The 27,331-nt window shown below is 36.9% G+C and overlaps 1 protein-coding gene across 2 annotated transcripts; it reads left to right on the forward strand.

Annotated features, from left to right (window-relative positions):
* The first annotated feature begins 9,781 nt into the window (after window positions 1–9,781).
* Window positions 9,782–27,020, forward strand: YIPF4 (Yip1 domain family member 4). Of its 2 annotated transcripts, XM_016218995.2 has the most exons (6): window positions 9,782–9,885; window positions 19,097–19,250; window positions 20,281–20,452; window positions 21,716–21,793; window positions 22,863–22,976; window positions 25,913–27,020. In XM_016218995.2, the coding sequence occupies exons 1-6, from the start codon at window positions 9,807–9,809 to the stop codon at window positions 26,048–26,050; spliced, it is 735 nt and encodes a 244-aa protein (XP_016074481.1). In that variant the 5' UTR covers window positions 9,782–9,806; the 3' UTR covers window positions 26,051–27,020. The 2 variants fall into 2 exon arrangements, with proteins under 2 accessions (XP_016074481.1, XP_016074480.1); XM_016218994.2 differs by lacking the exon at window positions 9,782–9,885 and having other exon boundaries at window positions 18,897–19,250.
* The last annotated feature ends 311 nt before the right edge of the window (window positions 27,021–27,331 follow it).

Below are 27,331 nucleotides of genomic sequence, written 5' to 3' on the forward strand. Positions count from 1 at the left end.
CTACATCCTCTGTAGAGAAATAACCTCTAAGTCTGGATCTAGTCACAATCTTCATTTTACAGCTGAAGAAATGTTGCCTTAGAAAGGCCTGGAGACCTCCGCAAGGTTACAAGACTAGCCTTTTTGATGCTACCTTTCTTCAGTTGTAAAATTAAGACATTGACTTTATTTAAAAGACTCATGAAAAAGATTGAATGAAGTCACATACATTAAAATGTTTTAAAGTTTGAAAAGTGTACTGCTATGTAACTGGAAGATGTTCTTATTACTGACCATGGTATACCTTAACGTGTGGACTACCATACTCCTCTCTTATCAAGTAGCTACGTGAAAACAATGCCGCTTATTCACTCATTCTTTCTTTCATTCATTCAGTTTTCATTCTTATCCGAATGTCTCTTTGTCTAGACCAGCACTGTACAGCAGAATTTTCTGAGATGATAAACATGTTCTATATTTCTGCTGTCCAATAGCATAGCCATTAGCCACGTGGCTGTTGAGCACATGAACTGTAGATAGCGTGCCTGTGCAACTGAATTTTAAATTTTATTTAATTTTTATTTATTTAAATTCACATTTAAATAGACACGTGGCTAGTGGCCACTACATTGGTAGCATTGGTAGCCGGTAATCAAAGTGCAAAGAGTTACATTTTGGTTGCCATTTAGATCTACACCGTGTTTCTTCACAATTCACTTGTTAGGAAAAAATTTCTGCTGTTGGGCTGGGAGGCTATGCTAATAGGTGATGGCAGGGGACCAGTATTTTAAAGTATACACGTGATTACTGTTTGTGTAAGTCCTATCCCATCTGTGGTTCTGCCTTTTATCATGGGATGCCATGTTTATAACTGAATTCTCAAAACCACAGAAGAATATTTACTGGGAATTCCACATATAACTGGTCAGGGGAAGGCATGAATTGATTTTCCAGTCAAAATCATCAGCTCTGGTAGCACACTATATAATCAGACAGATTTTATTCCTAGTATACTTACTTGTCCTGAATAAAAGCTTTCCCCCCTCCTATAGCTCAGTGGATGGTATTATTTCCAAGTGGACAGGTCAAAGATGGTCCCGGTGTTGGCTGCTTCTTTCGGTAAAAATGCTCCTCATTCTGTGAAATTAACAAAACAGAATCAGAAGCTACTGGGCAGCGGCCACAGTCACTTTCGTACTCATTCCTTTCATTTCCACACCCAGTAAGGACACACTATGCATAATGTTCAGCGCCTGATGCTATTTTTTCATTTACTATAGTTTTTGAGACCTTTCCATATTAGTTAAGTATTAAACTGCCTCATTTTAAAAATCAGCCTCATTAAGGCAGATGACAGAGGCAAAAAAAAAATTATGAAAAAAGTATAGGAGTCTACAAATTACTTCTTAAATGTTTAAAATTTTACTCTACTTTCAGAAAGTCTGAAACTGAAATTTGTAGACCACACATTATGTTTTGTAAAAGATGATACAGAATTCCAATCAAAGAACCCATACTCAGAGAAAAGACTGAAATAAAAATACTGTATTACCAAGGTAATATAAATATTTTTAAGCTTAAAAAAAACCTGTTCAGTGTCATTTTTTTAAATTTTCACCCTAGGACATGCTTTAATTGATTTTAGAGCGAGGGGAAGGGATAGGAAGAGAAATATATGTGTGTGTGTGTGTGTGTGTGTATATATAGAGAGAGAGAGAGACAGAGAGAGAGAGAGAGAGAAACAGCAATGTGAGACAGAAACATCAATCAGTTGCCTCCTGCACGCACCCCAACCAGGGATCGAGCCCACAACCTGGGTATGTGCCCTGACCGGGCTTCAAACTGGTGACCCTCGGTGCACAGGATGACTCTCAACCAACTGAGCCACACCGGCCAGGGCCAGAGTTTCAATTTTGCAAGAAGCAAAAGTTCTGGATATTGATTGTACAACAAAATAATGTGAGTATACGTAACACTACTGAAGTGTACACTTAAAAATAGTTAAGATGGTAAATTTTATGTTAACCTAAATTTTACAATTTAAAAAATTGTTAATGCCTGGTTTTCTTTTATGATCATTACTATTATTAATTTTGTTATATGATTATTATTGAAAATAATGTTGTATAAAGGAGGGAAGTGTTTGAAATGATTTTCTTAAATGTCAAATATGCTAGGTATACCCAGCCAAGATACAAATTGTCATGCTCTTAAGGCCACCTTTTCATCACTGGAAAAGTAAATAGGATCAAACTGGAACTTCCTCTTAGATGGCTACTGGATGGGGCACCGAGGAACTGGGTCCCAGCGCATCTTCCTGAGGGGCCAGAGAATCTGAGGCTTTCAGAGGTAAGAGGAACAAAAGCTGTCAAAGGAAGAAAGAGCATCTTCTAGGGAAGTTTTTCTTTTTTTGAATTTTTATTGAATTTATTGGGGTGGCACTGGTTAATAAAATCCTATAGGTTTCATGTGTACAACTCTATAACACATCACCTGTGTATTGTATTGTGTGTTCACCACCCAAAGTCAAGACCCCTTCCCTCACCATTTATCCCCCCTTTTCCCTTTCTGCCTACCCCCACATGGGCAGTTTTTCAAACTGGTCAACTCAGCAGGTCATGAAATCAATTTAAGTGGGTTATAATTACTATATTTAAAGAAATTAAATAGAACTAAAACTATTGGAATGCACTATATATATTTTTTTCATAAAAGTTTTGTTTCAATTGTTTGTATATCCTAGTGATGTAAATGTATTTATTATGGGTTGAGGTCAATAAAAGTTTGAAGGTCAGTGTTCTAGGGTAACCCCCACAGAGGGATATTTAATTCTCCCTGGAAGAGGTGGCTTTCAGCTTGTTCTCAAAGGAAATGGAAGTTCGCCAGGCAGTAAAGGGGAAAGGTTATTTCTAGGCAGAGAACACAGCATAGGGCAGGAGCCATGGGGAAAGAGCCTGAAAGCCAGGATTGGGACCACCCAGGAGTGTAAGCAAGGGCCTATTTTGGTGTCAGGATTGAGTTCAAATGTCAGCTCTACCATTGGCAAGCTGGGAACTTTGACTGGCACACAGAAAATACTCAGTAAATAGCAGCTACTATAGTTTTCCCCCTTCCTTTCCACTCCCCCAGAAAAGGGATGTCTGAGAGGCATTGGACCTCCACCAACTGGGTCAGAGTTTAAGAGAGAACAGAGAAAAGAGGAAGAAGATAGAGGAAGGATCTAAGAAGTTCCTGATACTCACTTTTGAACAGAGTAGTCTCTGGCCATGACTTGGCCATGTAGTCACTTTGTCCGCTAAAATAATCAATTAAAATTGCTACATGGACCATCAGGCAGGAATCTCGGCTGATTCTGAACATGCCAGTAATTCATATTCAATTTGGATACTGGTAGTATTCTTCCTACCCACAGAGAGAAGGTCTGTCACCAGATCAGAGAACCAAGTCAAAGGTAATCGACTATTCATTATCCTTGAGAATAAAATCAACCCATAATCTGAAGCTCAGGTAGTCCACTCTCAGGTACCCACTGTCATAAAGGACAGGGTGCGACGAGTTTGCTGCCCAGGATCGGGCCATGGCTCTGAACATTTCCCATCTTCTTAAGCAAGCTGTTCAGTAAGTAATTGAATTGCACTGAAGAAGTCGTCTTCCTACATTTGTACTTTGGAAAATAATATTTAGAACTACAGTAATTCTAAAAAATGGACATTTTATTCTAAATGTTTACATGAGTTCCTTAGAGAACTTAAGTTCCTTTGGAGCCATATAGCCCGCATCTATGGATTCACCCTACAACTTAGGGATGAAATGAGGGAAAAGTCATACATAATGGGATCAGAGAGGCAGCACCCAGAAGCGGAAAGTATGTGTGAGCATTGACATTGCAGTCCTGAATTCAAATCCTCACTCCGCAGTTTATTAAATGGGTACCCTTCCCTCACTGACTCTTTCTTTCTTTTAATGTTTTTATTGATTTTTGGAGAGAGAAGAAGGGAGAGGGATAGAGAGATAGAAACATCAACGAGAGAGAAACATCATTGATCAGCTGCCTCCTGCATGTCCCCACTGGGGATGGAGCCAGCAACCTGGGCATGTGCCCTGACCGGGAATCGAACCACCAACCCCTTGGTTCCTGGGTCAACGCTCAACCACAGAGCCACTCCTGCTGAGCCTGAGTCTTGTTTTCTTCATCTGAAACACTGACATGAATAGTACTCATCTCCTAGGACTGTTGTGAAGATTAAATGGGAAAGTGATTGGGACAGAGATGACCAGTGGATGCTATCGGTATTCCTTTCTAATAAGAAAGCTCAAGACCAGAATGTTCTTAGATCTCCAATAGGCTCCAGAAATCTCACATATTATTGTTAACATTAGTGTTGTGGGTGGCACTGTGGTCCTGTTGAAGCCCTAACCCCTCAGGACATGACTGTATGTGGAGATGGGGCCTTTAAAGAAGTAATTAGGTTTAAATGAGGCCATTAGGCTGGGCCCTCATCCAATCTGACTGGTGTCCTTAACAAGACAGTGAGATTAGTGCACAGAGACCCCAGAGATGCAAGCTCAGAGGAGAGACAGTGAGAAAGCAGACATCTGCAAGCCAAGGAGAGCAGCCTCAGGAGAAACCAAACCTGTGGAAGCTTTTATCTTAGACTTCTAGCCTGCGGAACTGTGAGAAAATAACTTTCTGTTGGTCAAGCCACCAGTCTGTAGCATTTTGTTACGGCAGCCCGAGCAGACCAGTACAAAGTATTATAGAAGTGGGCTGAACTGGTAAGAGAACAATGAGAGGAGACGGATTCCATCCCACTTCTGTAGACCTGAAACGTGTCAGGTAATCACCGCATCTTCCACCCCTCTAAGCCACGGCTATAAGGATTAATTGAGATAAAGTATGTAAAGACCCCATTATCAATAGGTGTCCGTCACTTCTCTCTAGATCAGTTATTTTCAACCTTTTTCATCTCATGGCACGCATAAACTAATTACTAAAATTCTGCAGCACACCAAAAGATATATTTTTTGCTGATATGACCAAAAGATAGGTATAATTTTGATTTACAAAAAAAAAAAAAAAAAAAAAGTAATTACCTACCCTTTTTTGCTCCAAAAGTGTTTTTTTCAAAAATCAGGTGCCTATACTTGTATATAAGGATTTCTGGTACCAAGAATCAACGAGCCCTGGCCAGGTGGCTCAGTTGGTTAGAGCATCATCCCAAATACACCAAGGTTGAGGGTTTAACCCCGGGTCAGGGCACATACAAGAATCAACCAAGAAATGCATAAATAAGTGGAACAACAAATCAATGTTTCTCTCTCTATCCTTTCCTCTCTCTAAAATCAATTTTTAAAAAATGAACTAATCAGACACAACCTTATTATGCAACTTGACCAATAAGATGCAACTCTATTATATGACCTATATATTTAAAGTTGAAGACCGGGCATTCACACCGGACAGCTATTGTTGTGTTGGCTGTTGTCATTTTTTTACTTGACAATCTAAGGGCAAAGAGGTCAGTGCCCCTGGCTAAATAGTCAGGTATCACATGTTTTAAAAGTTCTTGTGGCTCACCAGTTGAAAGTTGCTGCTCTAGAATCAGGTTTCTCACCAGTAGTGCAGGGGATTGGATGGACTCAGTAGTCCCCCAGGTCTTTTCAGCTCACCTTCTGTGATTCTAACAACAGTTTTAGAAACAAAAGTAGGTTTCCTTCCTATAAGCCCAAAAAGTATTTTCAAAGTTCTTTCCCTCACTTTATCCCATAGTAAACACAAATGCATCCTTCTGACTTCATGTACATTTACACATCAATTCCAAGGAACCTAATGAAACCCCACCAGCCCAGACTAACCACCCCTAAAAGTTCCCCTGCAGGCAAATCCAGCCACAAAAACCCACAGTCTTCAGTGTTAAGACTTTTATACCCCAGGCACAAGTTTAAATAAATGTAAACTGAAATTTTAATATTTGGTTCCAAAACCCATTTAAAATCTCATTCTCTCTCCCCGCATTACCTGGCTGAACAATCCAGTTGCCCTGTTCTTGGTGGATCAAATGCTTTTAAAATAAAGTTTCTTTTCATTTGCTTTCTGTTTCACAGTGTGAGGCCTGGTGTCCTGTAGCTCTGAGGTCTCTTCTGTTGCCGGGGATTGTACAGGCAAACACTGACAAGTTCTCATTTCCCCGCCCCCCCAAAGCATAGTAAGAATGGCTTGGAAACAAGTATTACTGTTCAGAAAGGGAAGATGAGTGTTAAGTAGCCAAAGAAGTGAAACTTGAGGCTTAAAGATGCAAAAGCTAGAAATTTACATTCGAAAGGAATTACTCATTTGTTCATGACATTTATGTCCTATTGCTGTTGGCTTATTCTATAGCTTAAAATGAAGCAATGTGTTTTGAACAGTTAATTTGAGTTAATTTTTATGGGAGAGAGAGAGAAACAGAGTTCAAGAATGAGCCGGCTTGGCTGGTTAAAGCACATTGCTGCTGCAGTCAAAGTCACGCTTACCACCTTGTACCTTGGATCCCAGCAGACTTCTAGCAAATGCATACTCTCTGTCGCCAGGGTCCCGGGCAAGGTTAGCACAGAACAAATGGATCACCACTGTCAGTCCACTCCACTGGTGATGCATTTTCCCAAACACAAAGAGCCACAGCCTCCCACTGGCACACACACTTTCAAAGCTTGAGCTCACAAATTCCAGGAGGCCAGTTTACCCTAAGCTCTGGAAATGGAGAAATCTCCTGGCACTTCTCTTGAGAATGACATTCTTGCATATTCTTTCCCCTATCATTGCACAAATGACCACAGGCTTTTTTATGTTACTTAACTTCTTATTTCAAAAAGGGCGTTCTGACATTAACCTATCTGACACAGAGGAAGTTTTCCCTTAAATAAATTTCTGCATTTTTAGGTTTTCTATGGGAATAACAGCAGTGTTTCCCAACTTGCGAGGTGCACTTCTGTGAAGTCCAGTCAAGGGCTGTGTTATCAGCCGGATTTTTAAAACTTTAGTGGGACCTACATGTAAATGTACAGTCACAGAGAAAAAACTGTAAAGATAGGTACCAAAATATTAACGGTGCTGATTTCTGCAAGTAGGATTATGGGTAACTTTGTTTTCTTCTTTTGCTTATCTGATAGTCTAATTTTCTATTACAAACACCTATTACTTTTGTAATAACAAATGATGTAATACAGGATAAAAGGGGAAAACGTCAAAATGTGGTTGTAGTGGGCCACCCAATATATCAGGTCTTAAACCCTAGAACCTGTAAATGTAGTATCTTTGTAGATGTGGTTAAACCAAGGATCTTGAGTTGGGGAGGTAATTCTGGATTATCTGGGTGAGCCCTAAACGCAATCACAAGTGTCCTGACAATTCTGAGTTTTTATTGTATAAACTGCCTGTTAAAAGTTGTTTTGCCTCTTCTCTTGTAAATCAACTCTACTGAATTATAATTTATACACATGAACATACACCTATTTAAAGTTGTACAGTTGGATGAGTTTTGATAAAGACCATTCAAAACATAACATAGAACATTTCCATGGCCCTAAAACATTCCCTCAAACTTATTGTAGGCAATTTCTCTGGTGCAGACAACCACTAATCTGCTTTTAAAAAATGTTTTTATTGATTTCAGACAGAGGAAGGGAGAGGGAGAGGGAAACATCTGTGTTAGAGAGAAACATGGATCACTGCCTCCTGCACGCCCCCTACTGGAGATCAAGCCCACAATCTGGGCATGTGCCCTGACCTGGAATCAAACCCGCTACCTCTCAGCACTCAGCCAACTCAGCCACACCAGCCACCGCTAAAATAAACTTTATTTCTTAGAACATTTTCACATTTACAGAAAAATTGTCAAGATAGTACAGAGAGTTCTCATATACACCTATACCTACTTTTCCTATTATTAATATATTAGTATGGTAAATTTATCAGGTTTTTTATATATTGTTGTTTTAAGGAGTCTGTAGTGGTATCTCATTGTGGTTATGTATAATTTACATTTCTATTGTGACTAATGATGTTGGGCACCATAAGGTGCTGATTGGCCAAATGAGTTTCCTCTTTTGTGAAATATCTATTCAAATCCTTTGTCCATGTTGTAATGACAATGAGATATAAGTATTTAAGTATTTTAAAGATCAACTGTTTGTCAGATAGACGGATTGTGAATGTTTTCTCTCAGTTCATGGTTTGTCTTTTCATTGACAATGTCTTCAACAGTTTTTAAATTTTATGAAGTTCAACTCATTTATGTCATTTATGATTTGTACTTTTTGTATCATATTTAAGACCTTTGTTAACCCAAGAGCAAAGATTCAATCTACAAGCTTCATTCTTTTTAAAAAAATGTTTTTATTTATTTCAGAGAGAGGAAGGGGGAGGGAGAGATAGAAACATCAATGATGAAAGAGAATCATTGCTAGCTGCCTCCTGCATGCCCCCTACTGGGGACCGAACCCACAACCCAGGCATGTGCCCTTTCTGGAACTCAACAGTGACCTCCTGGTTCATAAGTCACTGCTCAACCACTAAGACACACTGGCCTGGCTCCAAATACATTTTTATCCCTTCCTGTCTCAACAAAAACTTTATGGCATCAATACCACCATGCTCTGTGGGGAAAAAAGAAAACCTTTTCTGTTCCCTTAACTCTGCTGGAAGCTGGAGGGTACTAGTAGTGCATAGAATTCTTTTTTTCTCCTTTCTCTGTATATTGGGCCCAGAGATTACACTGCATCTCAGAGATTACACTGAATATGGACAGTTAGCACTTACCAACATGTATCTGTCTACTTTCTTTTGTTTAAAAAAAGAGAGAGAGAGAAAAAAACACTTTAAAAAAAAGAAGAGAGGCCCGGCCGGCGTGGCTCAGCGGTTGAGCGTCGACCTAGGATCCAGGCGATCGGGGTTCGATTCCGGTCCGGGCACATGCCCGGGTTGCGGGCTGGATCCCCAGTCGGGGGCGTGCAGGAGGCAGCCGATCAATGACTCTCTCATCATTGATGTTTCTCTCTCTCTCTCTCTCCTTCTCTTTTCCTCTCTCTGAAATCAATAAAGATATATTTAAAATAATAATAAAACAAAAAAAGAAAAAAAGAAGGGGGTAATAGAAGTGGGGAGTTAAAGAAATAAACTGGCTGGCCTAACTTCATAAGAGCTCTCAGAAACAAAGGTCTACAGCAACCATATGAATACTCACTGAAGAAAAAGTTACCCTTAAAACGATAGGCAATTTCGTGGCATTTTCACTTGCCTTTGCCCTATCCCCTAGCAAAATCTTGGGATCCTAAACCGGGGCTGCCCTCTAGAAACGTTCCTAGTTCTAAAATTCTTTAACCCACCCAGTTAACAAAAACGGAGGAGCTAGGTAAAAGCAAGGCCAGAATAGATGAGACTTAAGGAAAACAAACAGCCAAGAGCTAGGAGGAAGCCAGACCGGCCCACCAATTAGAAGTGAACTTCCTGTCCCGGGGAAACTTCCGGGATCAACCATAGGACGACCCAATCAGAACCTTTCTCCAGGAGCCAATAGGAGAGCAGATTACAAAGAGCCAATCGCAGCGGCGCTGTCACTGTTATGGTCCTGTCAGGGCGCCGGCGTCGTGGTGCTTGGGCGGTCGCCACCGCCACCGCGGAGACTTTGGTGGGGCAGTCTCAGGGCAGCCCCCGCTGCGCTCGTCGCCAGCCTCGCTTCCCCGGCTCGCGGGCCGCACCGTAGGGCGCGTGAGCGGGTCGGCGCCGCGGCCGCCTCGGGGCCAGGGCCCAGCAGCAGCCTCGTCCGCCGCCGGCGCCGAGCGGCCGCGAGATGCAGCCGCCGGGCCCGCCCCCGGCTTATTCCCCCACCAACGGGGACTTCACCTTTGTCTCCTCAGCAGACGCGGAAGGTGAGACTGAGCTCGCGAAGGGCCCCTCACCTCCGAGCACGCCGGGCCCTTCGCGGCGGGGTCTTTCTGCGGCCGAGGCGGTTGTCGCCCGGTGGGGACAGGCCGAAAGCCGACTGCGCCTGCGGGGCCTGTGGCGCGGGCCCGTGGGGCGGAGGTCGGGGTGTGGGAGCTCCCCGAGGGTCTCGGACCGCGCCGCTTGCCCCACTTCATCCGGGGCGGGTTTTTCTGGGTGACTTGCCCACCTCAAGTGGACCCGCGGGAGCCGAAGATTTTTTAATGGAATGACTTGCTGTTCCTCAGAGACGCGAGGGTCAGCTTGGCCAGGGCAGGTGTCAGATGAGAACGAGGAGGGAGAGCGGTGCTCCTCTCATTTATCAGTCGGTAGCTTTTGCTGGGATTGGATTCGACGCTGCAACTACAGGCAATCTGATATCCTGCCTCAGGCCTAGTTTCCTCCTGTTTTTTAGTGGTTGACCTGATATTCAGAGAAGTAGATCCAGGTAGATTTGAAACTTTTTGTAACCCCGCGAGGTGTTCACAATGGCTTCTGCAGATTTCCTTGGGACCACTGTTGGACGAGGCAGTTGTGCTGGAGAGGTTTTTCTACAGCACCGAGAGTTCGGTCTTCCTCCTCTGCTCTCTGTTCCTTACCAGACCCTGAAATTGGAATCTTTCTCTGCTAGTCATTTTCAAATTTTAGTTCTGATATACTTTGTACATACACCAGTGATTTTCCAGTGACCAGACTTGCCTCATATGAAAAAAATAAATTATACTTAGGTATAGAGATTTCAGTCTACAGAAGAACATAGTATTTTCTCAGAATGCGGTTTCATAGTGCATCATTTAGTATAGCTGGTCCCCTTATTTTGCTTTTTGGTTGGTATTGTTTAAAAAATAACAATAGTGTTGGTTATAATTTAAAATGTAAAATAAAGTTTTAATCTACCATAAAGAATGTAACTGATACATTTCTTTTTTCAATTACAGTTTACATTTAATATTATTTTGTATTAGTTTTAGGTGTACAGCATAGTGGTTAGACAGTCATACGCTTTACACAGTGTTCCCTCAGTATTCCCAGTACCCATCTGACACCGTACATAGTTGTTACAGTATTATTGACTATATTTCCTATGCTGTACTTTACATCCCTGTGACTATTTTGTATCTACCAATTTGTGCTTCTTAATCCTTTCACCTTTTTCACCCAGTTCTCCAGCTCCTATATTTGATCAAATATAGCAACCCAAAATATTTGTTTGTTTCATCTACATTTTCTAGCATAGTGCTTAGCGAGGAATGCCAGTTTTAATTTTCCAGGCTTTAAAAAAAAGAAGTCTAGCCCAGCTGGGCGTGGCTCAGTGGTTGAATGTCGACCTAGGATCCAGGCGATTGGGGTTCGATTCCTGGTCAGGACACATGCCTGGGTTGTGGGCTTGATCCCCAGTCGGGGGCCTGCAGGAGGCAGCTGGTCAATGATGTTTCTATCTCTCTCCTTCTTCTTTCCTCTCTCTGAAATCAATAAAGATATATTTTGAAAAAAATAAATAAATAAAAATTTTTAAAAGTCCATCATTGAGTATCAGAACCAGATGCTTGTTCAAATTCCTCTATCTGTGTATATATTCATATCCTTCCTCCCCCCAGGAATTTCCTTTCTTAAATATACACCTAAGAAATCCGACAGAATAATATAATGAGCTAAGCCATTGACTCTATATAGTAAATCAAGAAACCTGAAATAATAAAACCCATAAGGCTTATTCAAAATTTTCCATATAGCCTTCAAGAATATATAGGCTCCGTGTATATCCAAGGATATATAGACATACCAGTTACTATCTATGTGGTATTGGGCAAGTTACTTAGCTTCTCAACCTCATTTTTCTTATATACAAAATGGGAATATTAATACCCAAGTGCTCAAATATTTTGCAGATGCAAAGCACTTATTACTGTATCTGGCAGAGTTAAGTGCTCAGTACATGTTAGCACTGATGCTGGCGCTTGGGTTTCAGTATTAACTAGCCCCACATTTAGTTTTTATTCTCCAACATGAACATTTTATTCTGCAACTCAAAGTCTTTTCTCTGATTCCTAAGCATATCGTGTATATTCTTGCTTCTCCCTTTTTTATGCTGTGTCTTTAATCATGCATATTTTTGGCTCATAGATATTTTCAATGTATACCTTTTTTCTTTCCACAACACTTTTTACTAAAAAAATATCTTTTTTTTATTTCAGAGAGAGGAAGGGAGAGAGAGATAGAAAAACCAATGATGAGAGAGTCATTGATTGGCTGCCTCCTGCAGGCCCCTGACTGGGGATCGAGTCCACAACCCAGGCATGTGTCTGGACCAGGAATCGAACCTCGATCTCCTGGATCCTAGATCGATGCTCAACCCCTGAGCCACGCCCGGCCGGGCCTACATGTCTCTTTCTTAATGATACCCGTCCTTACTATTTGACCACACATATCCTTTGTCCAAAAATCTGCCTTGATGTTAATCTCCATATCTATGCATATGCTAGTCCTCATGCTTAAAATGCTACTCTCCTCCTTATCCCAAGTTGACACCTAAGACTGAACTCAAATGCTCCTTCCTTGGTGAAACTTTGCTTAAGTGTCGCACAGAAACAGAAACTTCTCTAATCTTTTCTATACCCCAGCACCTACCCACAGCACCCAAAATATAAACATCACAAAATTGTTGGTTGTTACAGGAATAAATGACTTCTGCTTTCATCTCATGTGATATTGATACTTGTGACTACAAAACGTAGCACATTTTGGATGGTATAACTAAAAATTACTTAATTTAGAGCCAGAAGACTTCAATTAAAATCCCAACTCTTATAGTAGCTATGTGTTATTGATGCTTCTATAAGCATCTATTTTGTCACCTATAAAATGAAAAGTACACCACTTATAAGAATATTGTGAGAATTATTGAAGTTAATGTGTATAAAAGCAAGGTCCATTAGTAGAGTTGAAAGAACATGAGCTGTGTGTGAATAAGCCAGTAAATGAATGTATAAATGAATAATGAAGTACAGACCAAATATTCAGGTATATGGTATAAAATTATATCCAAAAGCAGTAATAAAATGCATGTATATAAAAATGCAAGAATGTAGTGATACTGTTATTATATAAAGTCTACTATAAAAGTCTTTAAGGCAATCTTTTGAATTTATTTTGTATCATACAAATAGTAATTCTTTGCCTGGTTTATATCCACAGACCATCAGCATTGGCTTTACTTGGGCACTTAGTACTGTAGACCCTGCCTTACGCATAGTTTGCATTTTAACAAGATCTTTAGGTGATTTATATGCACATTAAAGCTTGAGAAGTACTCATTTAGAATGTTACAAAAGATCAGAAGAGGAAGAATTTTATTTTAGCTGAGTGATCAGGGACAATTTGATAGAGGTGATATTTTGCAAACTCTGAAGGTTAGATAATGTTTTGTATGCATTGGATGGAGAGAGTACCTTCATGTGCAAGGGACTGCATGTGAGGAAATCCCTGACTACAACAAATGGTCTAATAGATTTAAAAATTTCATTGTACAGCTCTGGCCTGTGTGGTTTAGTTAGTTGGGTGTCATCCCATGCACCGAAGGGTGGCCAGTGTGATTCCCTGTCAGGGCACATGCCCAGTTTGCAGCCTTCATCCTCCTTCAGGCGCGTGCAGGAGGCAGCTGATGGATGTTTCACTCTCATGTCGGTGTTTCTGTTTCTCCCTCTCTCTTTAAATATCAATAAAAAATCTTTTTTAAAAGTTTCACTGTACATAATAAATGCTATAAAAATATGGTTAAATGGAGGAAGTAGTTAATTGTACAAGAAGGGTTCAAGGAAGTCTTCAGGGACAGATGAGGTATATTTTGAAGGATAAATAGGAGTTTTTCAGATTGAAAAGGTAGAAGAGCATTCACTTAAGAACTATGCAAGTTGCCCAGCCAGGCATGGCTCAGCGGTTGAGCGTTGACCTAGGATCCAGGTGATCAGGGTTTGATTCCCGGTCAGGGCACATGCCCGGGTTGTGGGCTGCAGCTGATCAGTGACTCTCTCATCATTGATGTTTCTATCTCTCTCACTCCCTGTCCTTTCCTCTCTCTGAAATCAATAAAGATATATTAAAAAAAAACAACACCAAAGAACTATGCAAGTAAAATAACTGATGGAGGCAGCTCCTGCATTTTATCGTTCTCAATCCACAGAGACCTAAAAGATTACCAATGTAGACCATGAGCTCTTCAGGGTTAAAAACTGCTTTACTACCAGTATCATACTCAATGCCTAGCACAGAGCCTGGCACATAGTAGGAACTCAGTAATGTTTGATGAATGACTACATGTTACTTCTTGATTAACATAAAGATGTTGTACTACTAGAACTGGTACCCTGAACTTGGACTTCCAGCCTCCAGAACTGTGAGAAATAAATTTCTATTGGTTATAAGTTACCCAATCTGTGGAATTTTGTTATAGCAGCCTGAACAGACTAAGACAGTCCTGTATAAAAATGATAGTATCTACAACTCATAGTACATTATTGTGATCAGTAGTTGTAGACGTAATAATCCAGTAATTATTGCCAGTGCCCTTTTGAGTGATAATTTTTTGTTTATATGTTAAGGTGACCAAACATCTAGCCTGCTCTTTTATGAGGTCCCCCCCCCCGAAAGGATATCACTACTAATACAAGTTAGTAGTATAAATAGAGGAATCTTTTGTTTTTCTTTTTTAAAAATTCCCTACTTGATTTTTAAAAAATTATATCCATATAGGTATTATCACAAATACTTTCTCTAATATGCTAATGAAGCTTAATATATGGTGGGGTTTTTTAACCTCACCTGAGGATATTTTTTCCATTGATTTTTTAGAGAGAGTAGAAGGGAGGGAGGAGGGGGAAAGAGAGAGAGAAACAGAGACATCAATCACAGGCCCTGACCAAGGCTGGGGATTGAACCTGCAACTTAGGTACGTGCCCTTGACCAGGCATCAAACCGGAGACCCTTTCGTCTACAGGCTGATGCTCTAACCACTGAGCCAAACTAGCAGGGCTAATATATGGTATTTAATGGGTGCACGAATAGCTTTTCTTTCCTACTTGAAAATTGAAAATGACTTTTTAGCTAACCTTTCTTGGAGAGAAAAAGGTAGTTAAGCAAGGTTTAACAATTTCAAAAGTTAATCTGTTTCTTTTAATAAATTTTAAACTCATAAGGCATTACACAAATCTATAAATGTGATAAAAATGCATAGAACTACACACATGCAAATAAATACATGTAAAACTGGTAAAATCTGAGGATCTTTCAGTGCCCTAGTTTTGATAGTTACATAAAGTGGTGCTGTGGGGGAACTGGGTGAAGGGTACATATAACCTCTCTGTACTATTTTTGCAACTTCCTGTGAATCTATAATTATTTCAAAATAAGAAGACTCATAATGCAAATAAAAGAAATTTCTGTTAAATAATTGGTTTATGCCAAATGGGATTTAATTTTTCTAAAGATAGGTTTAGGAGTTTTTAATTGATTTTAATTAATACCATGCACATTATGAAAATTTACTGACATTATTGAATAGTAAGGTAATTAAAACCATAAACCAAAACAATATGAATAAAATATAACCTAAGAGACAATTTTATACAAGGCTTTAAAAAATTTCTTTATGTTGTGTTGTGATCAAGCAAGCTCCAATATACTATATGTCTAGCACTTGTAAAATCATTATCTTTCGTTGGCCTATATATGCATTAAAATGTTTTTAAAACTAAAATGGAACAATGGAATTTATCCCTTCACTGTGAAACGTGCTGCTTTTGTTTTGCTGCACAAATTCTCAGTTCTGGTTTTGATTTAAGTACACATGGATTTTAATATATCTTTATTGATTTCAGGGAGAGGAAGGGAGAGGAAGAGAGTTGAAACATCAGTGATGTGAGAGAGTCATTGATTGGCTGCCTGTTGCCCCTGACTGGGGATCAAGCCCGCAACCCAGGCATGTGCCTTGACCAGGAATTAAACCTCGATCTCTTGGATCCTAGGTCGATGCTCATCCACTGAACCATACCCGGCTGGGTGCACACATGGATTTTATTTTCAAATGAAATGAGATGATTTTTGTCTTTGTTCTTATTGCATGTTAAATAAGGAAAAGCTTCTTCACATATATAAAAAGTTGGCAAGTGCCCACAAAATGTTCATTATTCATTGTAGGATATTTTTCTTTCACAGAAATCTAGAACTTATCTAGGGGCAGATTAGTAATCTTATTCTGAATATACTATCATACTATACTTGACCGAGTTCTTCCTTATCTTTCAAAGTGAAATTCTCAGGCTGAATAGAAAATCCAGAAAAGGATCCTTCACCCATTCATACGCTTGAATTGAAAGGGAGAGAAAATTACTGTTAAATTTTGTTCTGCAGTTTTCCCAGGTGGCTTATAATAAAACTTGAAACTTACTGATATTCTTCCTCACTCTGAGCCCAAACAGCAGTGGAAACATTTTTAAGAGATCCTTTTGCATAAATCCACATATTTATTATTATTTTTACATTTTTCTTACTTTGAAAATGACAATATTTTACGTAGTGTAGTAAGAAAGAATTAATTTAAAATTAGTGTTTTTAAGTTCTGAAGACCTATCCTAAAGCTGAGAACCAAGCTGGCTGGTCCTCACTCTGGTTTAACTTAAGACTGCTGTGCTCCTGGATTGATTTGGAATCTTTTTCCTTTTGTTTTTTGATGTTTTTGTTTTAGTTTGCTAACATGTTAGGCTAACTACCAATTTTTGGACTTTTCTGTTGGTTTTTTGTTCTCACACTGATTGTGTCTTGTGGGTACTGGAGGATGTGTCAAGCTGCTGTCACTGGCATTCCTACATATATGTCCCTGATACTGTCCCACTTTGCATGGAATGGAAAATACTACAAAATTGTAAGCTAAAGGTGTCTTTTGGAGGTTCTGGCATCCACGCTATGACAAACTGCCAAACATATAATTCTTTATCAGTATTCCTTAGCACTATAATTTATAGATCCTTTTTTTGGTTTAGATTAAGAACTTTTAAGTATAGTCCCTTCTGCAGGCCAGGAAACAGTTGTTAAGGTCCTTTCCTGCCTCATAATTCCAAAACCTTTAATGTCACTGCTGTACTAATGACCTCCTGATCTAAATCTTCCTCTTGTTAAATCAAGAAAAGCAATCCTTGTACCTAGAGGAAATGGAGTTTCAGTTAAATTTTTAATTCATTTTCAACGGAGGTTAAGACAAAGAGGCAGAAAGTAATTTTGAGAGAATATTTTTTAATTACAAGATTTGTGGTGACATCTACAGGGACTCTTTTTAAACCTGAAGTAGGAAAGAACAGTGAATTCAAAAGTACTTGCATTTTATCTCTAGCTGAGTAAACTCCCTTATAAAACCTTTTTAAAATCATATAATGTTAAACCTGGAAAGGAACTTAGAATAGGGAACTGGAGACCAGAGGACATTAACGACTTGCTGTATTAATTAGTAGCTAAGCTAGGACTTAGCTTCATTTTACTGTAATTAATTGCAGTTGTCACAGCCAGATCAGGATGTGACTCATAATTGATCTACTCATTGATTGAAGTTTTAGCCAAAATTCTAATGGCTATTCCCAAAAGTTAACCTAAAATTTAGGTTAAAAGTAAGCTTTTTTTACACTATATATGCTCTCCAGAGAAGGCATGTCTGTGTTAAGAATGTTTGAATTTTCTGTTGCCAAAGTTATTTTCTAAAATACCACTATAGTTGTGCAGCTTCTAGTTAACAACATTGATGGTTGTTTACTAGTGCATATTGTCTGGTTCTACAGATGTGTTTTTTTCTTCTTAACTCCTGTATGACCTCAAGCAAGTCCTCTACTCTTGCCAATTTTTTTTGACCAGAATATGTGGTATTTGTACTACTGTGATTATCTTAACCTCTAAGCTACTGTGCAGACTATGAATGGAATTTATTTTGTAATCTGAGTAACTGAATCTCTTCACCTTTTTTTTTAGAACTGACCTAGAAAACCTTTTATTTTTGCCAAAACTAAAGATGAATGACGTAATTATATAAAGAAAAAAGTTAGCTGAAATAGCAGGGAACTCTAGTCAGATTTATCCAGAACTAATCATTAACATATGAAGCACTTAGCATAGATATTTGGTTATTTAAATGAAAGAATGTATGAATCAGTACATTAAAAGTAGAGAAAAATTATCTGTAGTTTTACTTTAGCCGATAAGTTATGTCTGAGGGTTTGTGTATATATATATGTAATGCCTTTGAAAAGAATTTATAGTCAATTTGTTCTGAAGCACGTTATGTACATAGTAATGAAGATAATCCAAGATTTATGTAATATATTTTGTATATATCTTCCATTTAAAATTTAAAGTTGCTTGGCTGGTGTGCTCAGCAGTTGAGCATTAACCAGTGATCCAGGAGATAGATCATGGTTCGATTCCCAGTCAGCGCACATGCCCGGGTTGTGGGCTCAATCCCCAGTAGGGGGTGTGCAGGAGGCAGCCAATCAATGACTCATCATTGATGTTTCTGTCTCTCTCCCTCTCCCTTCCTCTCTGAAATCAGTAAAGACATATTTAAAATATAAATAAATAAATCAAATTTAAAGTTATTCTGAAAGCAACAAAATGAATGAACAAGAAAAGCTCAGACACAGACAACACAGAGGGAAGCGGGTTTGGGGAATAGTAAAGGGTAAAGGAGGTCAGATATATGGTGATGGAAGATTTGACTCTAGGTAGTGGGCACAGAATGCATTATACAGATGATGTATCATAGAATTGCACACATGAAACCCATATAATTTTATTAACCAAAGTCACCCCAATAAATTTAATTTAAAAAATAAATAAAATGAAACATAAGCATTGAAAACTTTTTTAACTTATTGTTGTAAGTCTAGATTAGAGTACCAATCCCGCTAGTTAGCTGTGAGACCATTCATATGTCTTCACCTCACTCATCTTTCATTTTCTTGTAAAATAAAAGGTGGTATTTAGATCTCTGTAGCTTTAAAATATGAAGACTGTATGTAATTGCAGGTCTTCAAATGATAATTATCTTGGTTGAACTTACGCTTGTATTAGTTATGGTTCACACATTTTACCTCGGTTTACAGTTTTGTCCCGTTTTCTCCCAAGAGCTCAGTGGTTCAATAGGAGCCCCAGATGTCAAATTAAACCTTGGTGGAGATTTTATCAAAGAATCTACAGCTACTACATTTCTGAGACAGAGAGGATATGGCTGGCTTTTGGAAGTTGAAGATGATGATCCTGAAGATAACAAGCCACTCTTGTATGTAAAAATATGTATTTTTTGGTTTTTAGAGCTAGTCTGTGGGATGATTATATTCTTTCATTATTATTTAAAGATAAGTATGGAAAAGCTAACCTTTTTGGTCAAAAGTTTTAGCTATTTTCAGTTTTACTAGTGATTAGAAAGACTGAAATAATGAGAGAATATTTTTAACGTAGTAAATTGCAAAAGTTAAAGGTTGCGTGTTCGATTCCTGGTCGGGGCACATACCTAAGTTTCGGGTTTGGTCTCCTGTGAGGGCACTTATCACTTGGAAAAAACCTGAAGAATTTAACAGTTTTGAAAAGAAGAACCTATAGCTTTATAAAACTGAGGTATTACCAAGTTATTCTCTGTAGTAATTAGTGGTAGATGAGGTGCTAAAACATCTTATTTCTATGTTAATATACCATATTTCATCAAATCTAAGACACTATGGATTATAAGGTGCAATTATTTTACATTTATCAATAAGAAAGAAAAAGTGCTTAAAACAGCATAAAGCTAGGACATCAAAGGGCTATCTCGTTGGTATAAGGATAAATGAGAAATAATTCAACATACAAAAAAGATAGTAAGGGGGTTTATTTGTCTCAATTTGGCACTGGATAGGTGTTGGAAGAAAATTTTCACCTGAGAATGTAAACCCTATACCAGTTCTCATATAGGATTGCAGTCTTAGTTATCAGTATGATCAAAAAAAGTCTCAAGCAGAGAATTTTATTTAAAGTCCCAAATTGGTAGTACCTTCAGGAGATTGGCAAAAGGAAAGGCAGATCTTGGGAGCACTTGGCTTCCCTTCAGGCTGATAGCAATTGTAAGACACCAGCGATTGAGATTCATCCCAACTTTAGAGATGTTGAAATGTTGAAAATATACACCTTGGAATCAGTGATATATGGTACTTCTAATGCAAATATTTTGTTGACCTATAGAGACTATACCATTATATTTAAATTTAAGTTCTACAACTGTCTCAGAATTCATGAGTGTTGTGTGCCTTTTAAGAATTTTTACTTCACAATTACAGGGAAGAATTGGATATCGATCTAAAGGATATTTACTACAAAATCCGATGTGTTTTGATGCCGATGCCATCACTTGGTTTTAATAGACAAGTGGTGAGAGACAATCCTGACTTTTGGGGTCCTCTGGCTGTTGTTCTTTTCTTTTCCATGATTTCATTATATGGACAGTTTAGGGTAAGTATACCTTTATATAAATTCTAAACATTTGGAAGAGTTTTAAAATTAAAGATAGCCAAATATTAACTATAATAACTATATTATACTACATTTGAGAAATGCTTTACCTCTACCCATTATTTCTCATTGTTCATCCCTAGAGCTATTCTTTAATATGTGGGGAGTACCTTAGATTAATGCTTTCCAAACTTTCCCACATCACCATTCACATAGAAAATATTCATATTCATATAATGACTGGGGTAAATAGATGGAACTAATCCCTTTTGATCAGAAGTGACCGAAAGGGCTGCCCATGCCCTTACTGATTTCCCCAAGGGATGAAGAGTTTGAAACACAAAACTTATAATCATGTTCTTACCTTTTATTCATTTTTAGTTCTGTTTTTTAAAATAAACATTTTAATAAATAATTGTAGGGATTCCATCAGTATTTGTTTTTATGTAATACTTTGTCCTCCTCTCAGGGGCTTTATCTTTATCATCAAAACTCAATATATACAAATCACTCTCATCCTGTTACTCTTTCAGCTTTAGTTACTGGAAGCTCTTTCAGATTAGCTTCTGTGCCCTTTCAACATATTCCCATCCTTTTTTGAGCACTTTCTTTCTTTCTTCTGACTCTACAAAGTGTTCTGGACTTTTATTTTACCTGCCTCAGCCCTGGAATCACCCATTTTTGTAAGGAATCCTAGTTCCTTTTATTAGGGAATGATATTTAGAAACCAGAACCTGAGCAATAAGCATACTTATGTAGCTGCTGGGGTGTCATCAATTCTAGACTCCCAAGTAGACAGAAGTTGGAAATATATGCAGGTATCATTATTATGCTAAATCTTAGGAGTTAAAATTGTCTGAAATGTCTTTCATTCTATTACTTGGGTAAACGTGTAAGTAATAAACTTTAAAGACCTCCTGAGAAGATTGTTAGCCTGTTTCAGGGATGAATTTTCTGTGCAAGTGGTGTAACCCAGGGGGTTTGGAATAAACACTTTGTTCTCTTTTTACAGTAATCTTTTATGATAGTTCTTGAAATACTGAGGTTTCCTTATGCAATTGATTGTTACTAAATTTTCAATTTGGATGTAAAATTACTACACTGTATTCTTACTAAGTTTTGGAAAGGTACCTGGGAACCCAATCAAACTCTCTATGACCTGAAATTGGGTATTTCAAAGTATGGCAGAGAATTGAGTTCCTAGGAACTTACTAGCTTATTTGGTACAAGGATATTAATTGCATGAATTTTTTTTCCCCTTAGGTGGTATCATGGATTATAACTATTTGGATATTTGGTTCACTAACAATTTTCTTACTGGCCAGAGTTCTTGGTGGAGAAGTAAGTGGTTAATTTTGAAAATAGCCTTTGTTTTTTATGGGAAGCTTTATTTTTGATACTGCAGATACCATCAGTGGCTATATTCATCATAAATGTTTCTTGTCCTAGAATTGCTTTTAAGTTGTGCTACTTTAACAGGATCAACATATTAGTGTTGTACATATTCAATAATGTATGAGAAATTAAGTAGAAAGAATATCCCATTCCACTCATAAGTAATTGACAGCTTTTTAGGGAAGCATACAATTTATTCTCTGTTACAACAATTCTCAAACTTTTTGATCTCAGGTTCCCAAAGCAATTTATTTATGCAGGTTATATTTATCATATTTACTATGTCATAAATTAAAATCAAAATTTTAATATATATTTATTCATTTAAAACTAAAAAATAAACCAGATTCACTTTAACATAAATAATACAGTTTAATGAAAAATGACTATTTCACAAAACAAAGAAGTTAGTGAGAAGAGTGGTAGTGTTTTACATTTTTGCAAGTACTGTAGTTCCCCCTTATCTGCGGTTTTGCTTTCTGCGGTTTCAGTTACCTGCAAGCAGCTGCCATTCAAAAATATTAAATGGAAAATTCCAGAAATAAACAATTCATAAATTTTAAATTTCATGCCATTCTGAGTAACATGATGAAATCTCATGCCATCCTGTACAGGGAGTGGATTCATCCCTTTGTTTAGTATCCATGCTGTATACACCTGCCTGTTACTCACTTAGTAGGGTACTAGAGTATCAGATCAGTTATCAGAGAGAGAGAGACCACGTTCACATAACTTTTATTACAGTATAGTATTGTTAATAATTCTATTTTATTGTTAGTTATTGATGTTAATCTCTTTTTCTGCCTAATTTACAAATTAAACTATCGTATGTATGCATAGGAAAAAACATAGCACAGTATATGGTAATTTGAAATATAATGGGTATAATATATCATGATCTCTTCTTAATTCTCACATTTCTGTAAGTATAACAAAGAATACATAATGTTCAATAGTGATTTAAACGAGTATCTTGATTTCTATGACATTTATTTAAATATTTAAAAATTCACAGGTTGCATATGGCCAAGTTCTTGGAGTTATAGGATATTCATTACTTCCTCTCATTGTAATAGCCCCTCTACTTTTGGTGGTTGGATCATTTGAAGTGGTGTCTACACTTATAAAAGTAAGTAGTATGTATTATAAAAAGTAGTTTACTATTTTCCAGTAACAAAAGCATAATAGTTCTCTGGCTGAGAATATCATAATCCATAATTCTTTATCAAACAATTAATAGTATTTTGGAACAATGATCTTACTCACTGATTTTACCAATGGTATTTCTTTTATTTTCCCCTTTAATTATCAGAGATTATAATGTATGTCTGGGGGGATAAAGAACAAAGAGCAAATCAAGCCTCAGTCTATTACACTCAGATAATTTTTTTTATTGTTGGATTTTCTTCTTTATGCTTATAATACAAGTTTACCTGACTTAAATTTTGTGGGAAATACTTGTTTAGAAGTCCACTGGTCATTTAATAACTGTTATTCCTATTTGAATAATAGCCTCCTTATCAGATATGATAGACATGGTTCTCATAAATTCGTTTTTCTGTATTGCAGAGGTAAGGAGGACATTAAGCTGTGTTAAATTTACATTAACATATACACCCATTTTAAACATTTACTGATAATATTAAGTATTAATCCGTAGTAATACAACTTAAATTTTGGCATTTATTAATTTTGAACAACTTTGGGGAATAAATGACAGTTAGCACATGTATGTGTATTACACAGTGAATGTGACTTTTTTCTTCTTCATGAAAAATAGAACTTTTTAAGACCACCACTTTCAGAACTGCTATTATGTAGCCTCCACACTAAAGTATTTGTTTTTAAGTAGTACCACTTAATTTTTATGGTATTTAGTTTTATTTAAAGTATATTACTCATTCCAGTATAAAAGAAATTATTTCATTTAGAATTGGGTAACTACAGGCTACTACAATAGTGACATTATATAAGCGTTAGGTATTGAGTAGAATGTGGATTTTGGAACCTGTCATTTCTGAATTCAGATCCTGGTTCTGCCACTAACTTGTTGTTTACCTTGGAGAGATACTTTTTCTTACCCTTCTCTGCAAAATGGGAATGCTAACAACTGCTGTTTAGGGTTATGAAGATTTTAAAGTATGTAGAATGCCTAGTACAGTGCTTGACACAGAGTAGGCACACAAGTGGTAGCTATTATTACAAATATTATAAAAGAATATTTTGAAAACATCTTTGTATGTTTGAACACTTTAGAGGCCAAGGAGATCTTTCTTTCCTCTACATTCTAATCCTAAAAAAATTTTTAATTGGCATTTATAGCACTTAATTTAAAAGTCTTGTAGTGTAGGAGCTAGACCCACGCTGGCATTTAATTATCTAGCCTTAGTGAACATACCACTTTACTGACTCACTCAGAGTCACTTCCTGTTTGTTTTTTTTATTTTGTTTTGTTTTGTTTAAACTTGGGTTAAAGCCTGTTTGAATACTGCTGAGACTACACCCAAAATTGCTAAAACTGTCTTCTGGTCATTTTTAGTCATCAAGTTCAACTGAAAAATTGGTCCTTAATATTCTTTATGGAACATACGAATATATTATTATGAAATGGAAAATCTTATTTATGGCATTAAAAATTTAGGATAAAGTTGCTTTTAAAATTCACGTTTTTCTTTGCCAACTTTGTTTTCCTAATCCCTTAATCTTCTCTGTGTAGTGAAGTGAAACATGTTCCTTGTTTCAGTCCAAGTTTTGTTGAGGAATATGTTACAGAACTCTCATCATTTAACTATAGCATTAGAATACCATTTATTCTACAACCACTAATTTTTAAAAAATTAAATCTCTATAATTGTATCAATCATTAACCATTTATTTACAACAATAAAAATTGAAACATGACATACAAATGCAATTTGATCATAATTTTATTTTATATATTTTCTGTACTTTTTTGTAGGCTTAAAACATTTAAGTGGTTTGTTTTGTGTTTTTATCTTGAAAAGCGTAGTAGAAGATTGGACCATCTCAAATACATTTTCAATCAGTCTGCCAGTATTTATTTTTTACCTTTGTACCAGTGGCTCTCAGTTGAGGGTGACTTTTCCCCCCAAGGACATTTGGCAATGTCTGGAGACATTTTTGGATGTCACAAATTGGGGTGGTGGTGGAATGTTACTGGTATATAGTAGGTAGAGACCAGGGATACTGCTAAACATCCTACAATGCATAGAATAGCTTCCCATAACAGTTATCCAGCCCCAAAATGTCAATAGTACAAGGTCAAGAAAAGTTACTGTGTGCCAAGTCTGTTTCTATCATACTTTCCCTGATTTCTACCCTTGAAGTTCTTTCTTTCCTTTTAATCTGTAAAATGGCTTCGGTAACTATATCAGTATATAAATTTCCAGTGGAAATAATTTAAAATTAGGTTTGTGTATACTTTGAAAACCACAGTATATTTTATTTAATTAAAGTCTTCACCAAAATGTTATTTTTCTCCATTTTATTTAATTCTATACTTCTCCCTATTCCTGGGAAAATGCTGGGATACATAATAAACATTGTATAAAATTTGTATTTAATCTGTTTTCTTAATTCTTAGAAGAAAAGAAAGTAAAGGAAAAAGTGCCTTCCTGTGTCAGTTTTCTTTAGTGAACAAATTTATTTTAACCATTTGGCCCAATAATAGTTTTTCTAGAAGTTGCATTATCTTAAGTCACCAGGGATACTTGTTAAAAAGTTAATAACTAGACCCTTTTCTTAGAAATTCTGATTAATCAGAACTAAAGTGAATCTCAGGATTTTCCTTTTATAATAGGCACCCTAGGTGATTCTTTTTGATGAGACAAGTTTGATGATAAAACGCTTCAGTTCCAGAAGTCAGGGAGCAGAGCAAGGACTAACATAAGATTTAAGCATTCTCCATAAGTTTTATTGTTTACCACAGTTGGTTGTCAAGGTTGTTTTAAACAATATTGTGAATATTATTTTTACTCTGTAATACACAGAATGTGAATGCACTTGCTAATTTGCTGCTCTGTGTCTTCTCTGTCTGTTTTAAAGCTGCTCGGTGTGTTTTGGGCGGCTTACAGCGCCGCTTCACTGTTAGTGGGTGAAGAATTCAAGACCAAGAAGCCTCTCCTGGTTTACCCAATCTTTCTGTTGTACATCTATTTTTTGTCCTTGTACACTGGGGTGTGAGCTAAGTCATGTATAAGCAGAAAAAGACAGTGCCACACTTGTGTGAAGGCTGGGAATTCTTGCTGAAGGGATTGAAGAGAACCAGTTGCTGATAAAATTTTACATGTTCCAGATGTAAAGACAGGTTTAAGGGTTTTTTTTAGAAACCAATTATTTTTTTCATATTTAATTAAGCAATTGCAATTATCTGGATTTTTTTTTTTTTGGTCAGAATTCTAAATTCTGTTTGAGTCTTCATATTCCAGTAAATAAAATATAAAAGAATTGTGTTTTTAAGATTGTGTTGATGTTTCTCCTAAAAATTTGTGCCAAAAGCACCTGGAATGGTAATTATACTTCACTTAAAGGGTAAATAAGACAACATCCTGATAATCTAAAAGTGCAATTTTTTTCTTTAAAGGGTTTCTCCTGCATTGCAGATCCTGTAGATATATATTTATATTTATACGTATATATTTATGAAATAATTCTTATTCACAAAATATATTTCTGAATAGCCAAAAATTAAGATATTTTAAATCTGATGCTTAAACTTTAATTTGGCCATTAATCTTTTTATTTATAAATTTAAATTTGTTTTTTAAATTTTATATAATTTTAAAAATCTAATACATGCTTCAGTATGTCCTTGTTAAGAATTCTTAATAACAACTAAAACAAATTTTGACATTTGTTGGTGTAGATTTGGTTTGTTTGGGTGCTTTTAAAAACCATTTTTAATATCTAAACATTAAAAGTTTCTGTTTATCTTTCTGACCAAAGGAGCAAAAGGTACAATGGATATGACATTCATTAAAATTGTCAATATGTAGAAAAGCAGTGATATTTATAGCATCAGTAAATATTTTTAAGTGGTATTCCTAAGTCATAAAAGTTGCTCAAAAGAGACCTACAAAATCTTGTGGTCCTGAACAATGTTATATGAAGTAGAAAAAAATAAAATGCTTCCCAGCTGTGTTTTGCATTATAACACCTTGTCCTGTATTACTTGATATTTTAGCAAGTATCAGGTACTCTGACAAATGTACAATATTTGCTAAGGGAAATAGTAAGAAATTTTAGCTGGTGAAATTTTGTTGCAAATAATTACATAGACTCTATATGTACCTTTAATATTACTTTGTAGATAAAATATGTTTATAAAATAGAAAATGCCTAATTATTAGCAAAATATTGTATTATTTGTTCTGTTCTGAGCTGGAAGGGTTAAACTGCTGTCCTCAATATGATAACGTGGCCACCTCTTGGTATGTATTCCTTTAGCAGTCTTATCCATCAGGA

The sequence above is a fragment of the Miniopterus natalensis genome, chromosome 13 (assembly GCF_054644295.1).
Source record: "Miniopterus natalensis isolate mMinNat1 chromosome 13, mMinNat1.hap1, whole genome shotgun sequence".
Classification (NCBI taxonomy): domain Eukaryota; kingdom Metazoa; phylum Chordata; class Mammalia; order Chiroptera; family Miniopteridae; genus Miniopterus; species Miniopterus natalensis.

What these genes read in the sequence shown, in the direction of transcription:
- YIPF4 (XM_016218994.2), top strand. Translation starts at nt 19,006, where the DNA reads ATGATAATTATCTTGGTTGAACTTACGCTTGTATTAGTTATGGTTCAC. An exon ending in CCAGAGTTCTTGGTGGAGAA is followed by an intron (nt 21,794 to 22,862) that starts GTAAGTGGTTAA and finishes AAAAATTCACAG; the next exon opens with GTTGCATATGGCCAAGTTCT. An exon ending in TGGTGTCTACACTTATAAAA is followed by an intron (nt 22,977 to 25,912) that starts GTAAGTAGTATG and finishes TCTGTTTTAAAG; the next exon opens with CTGCTCGGTGTGTTTTGGGC.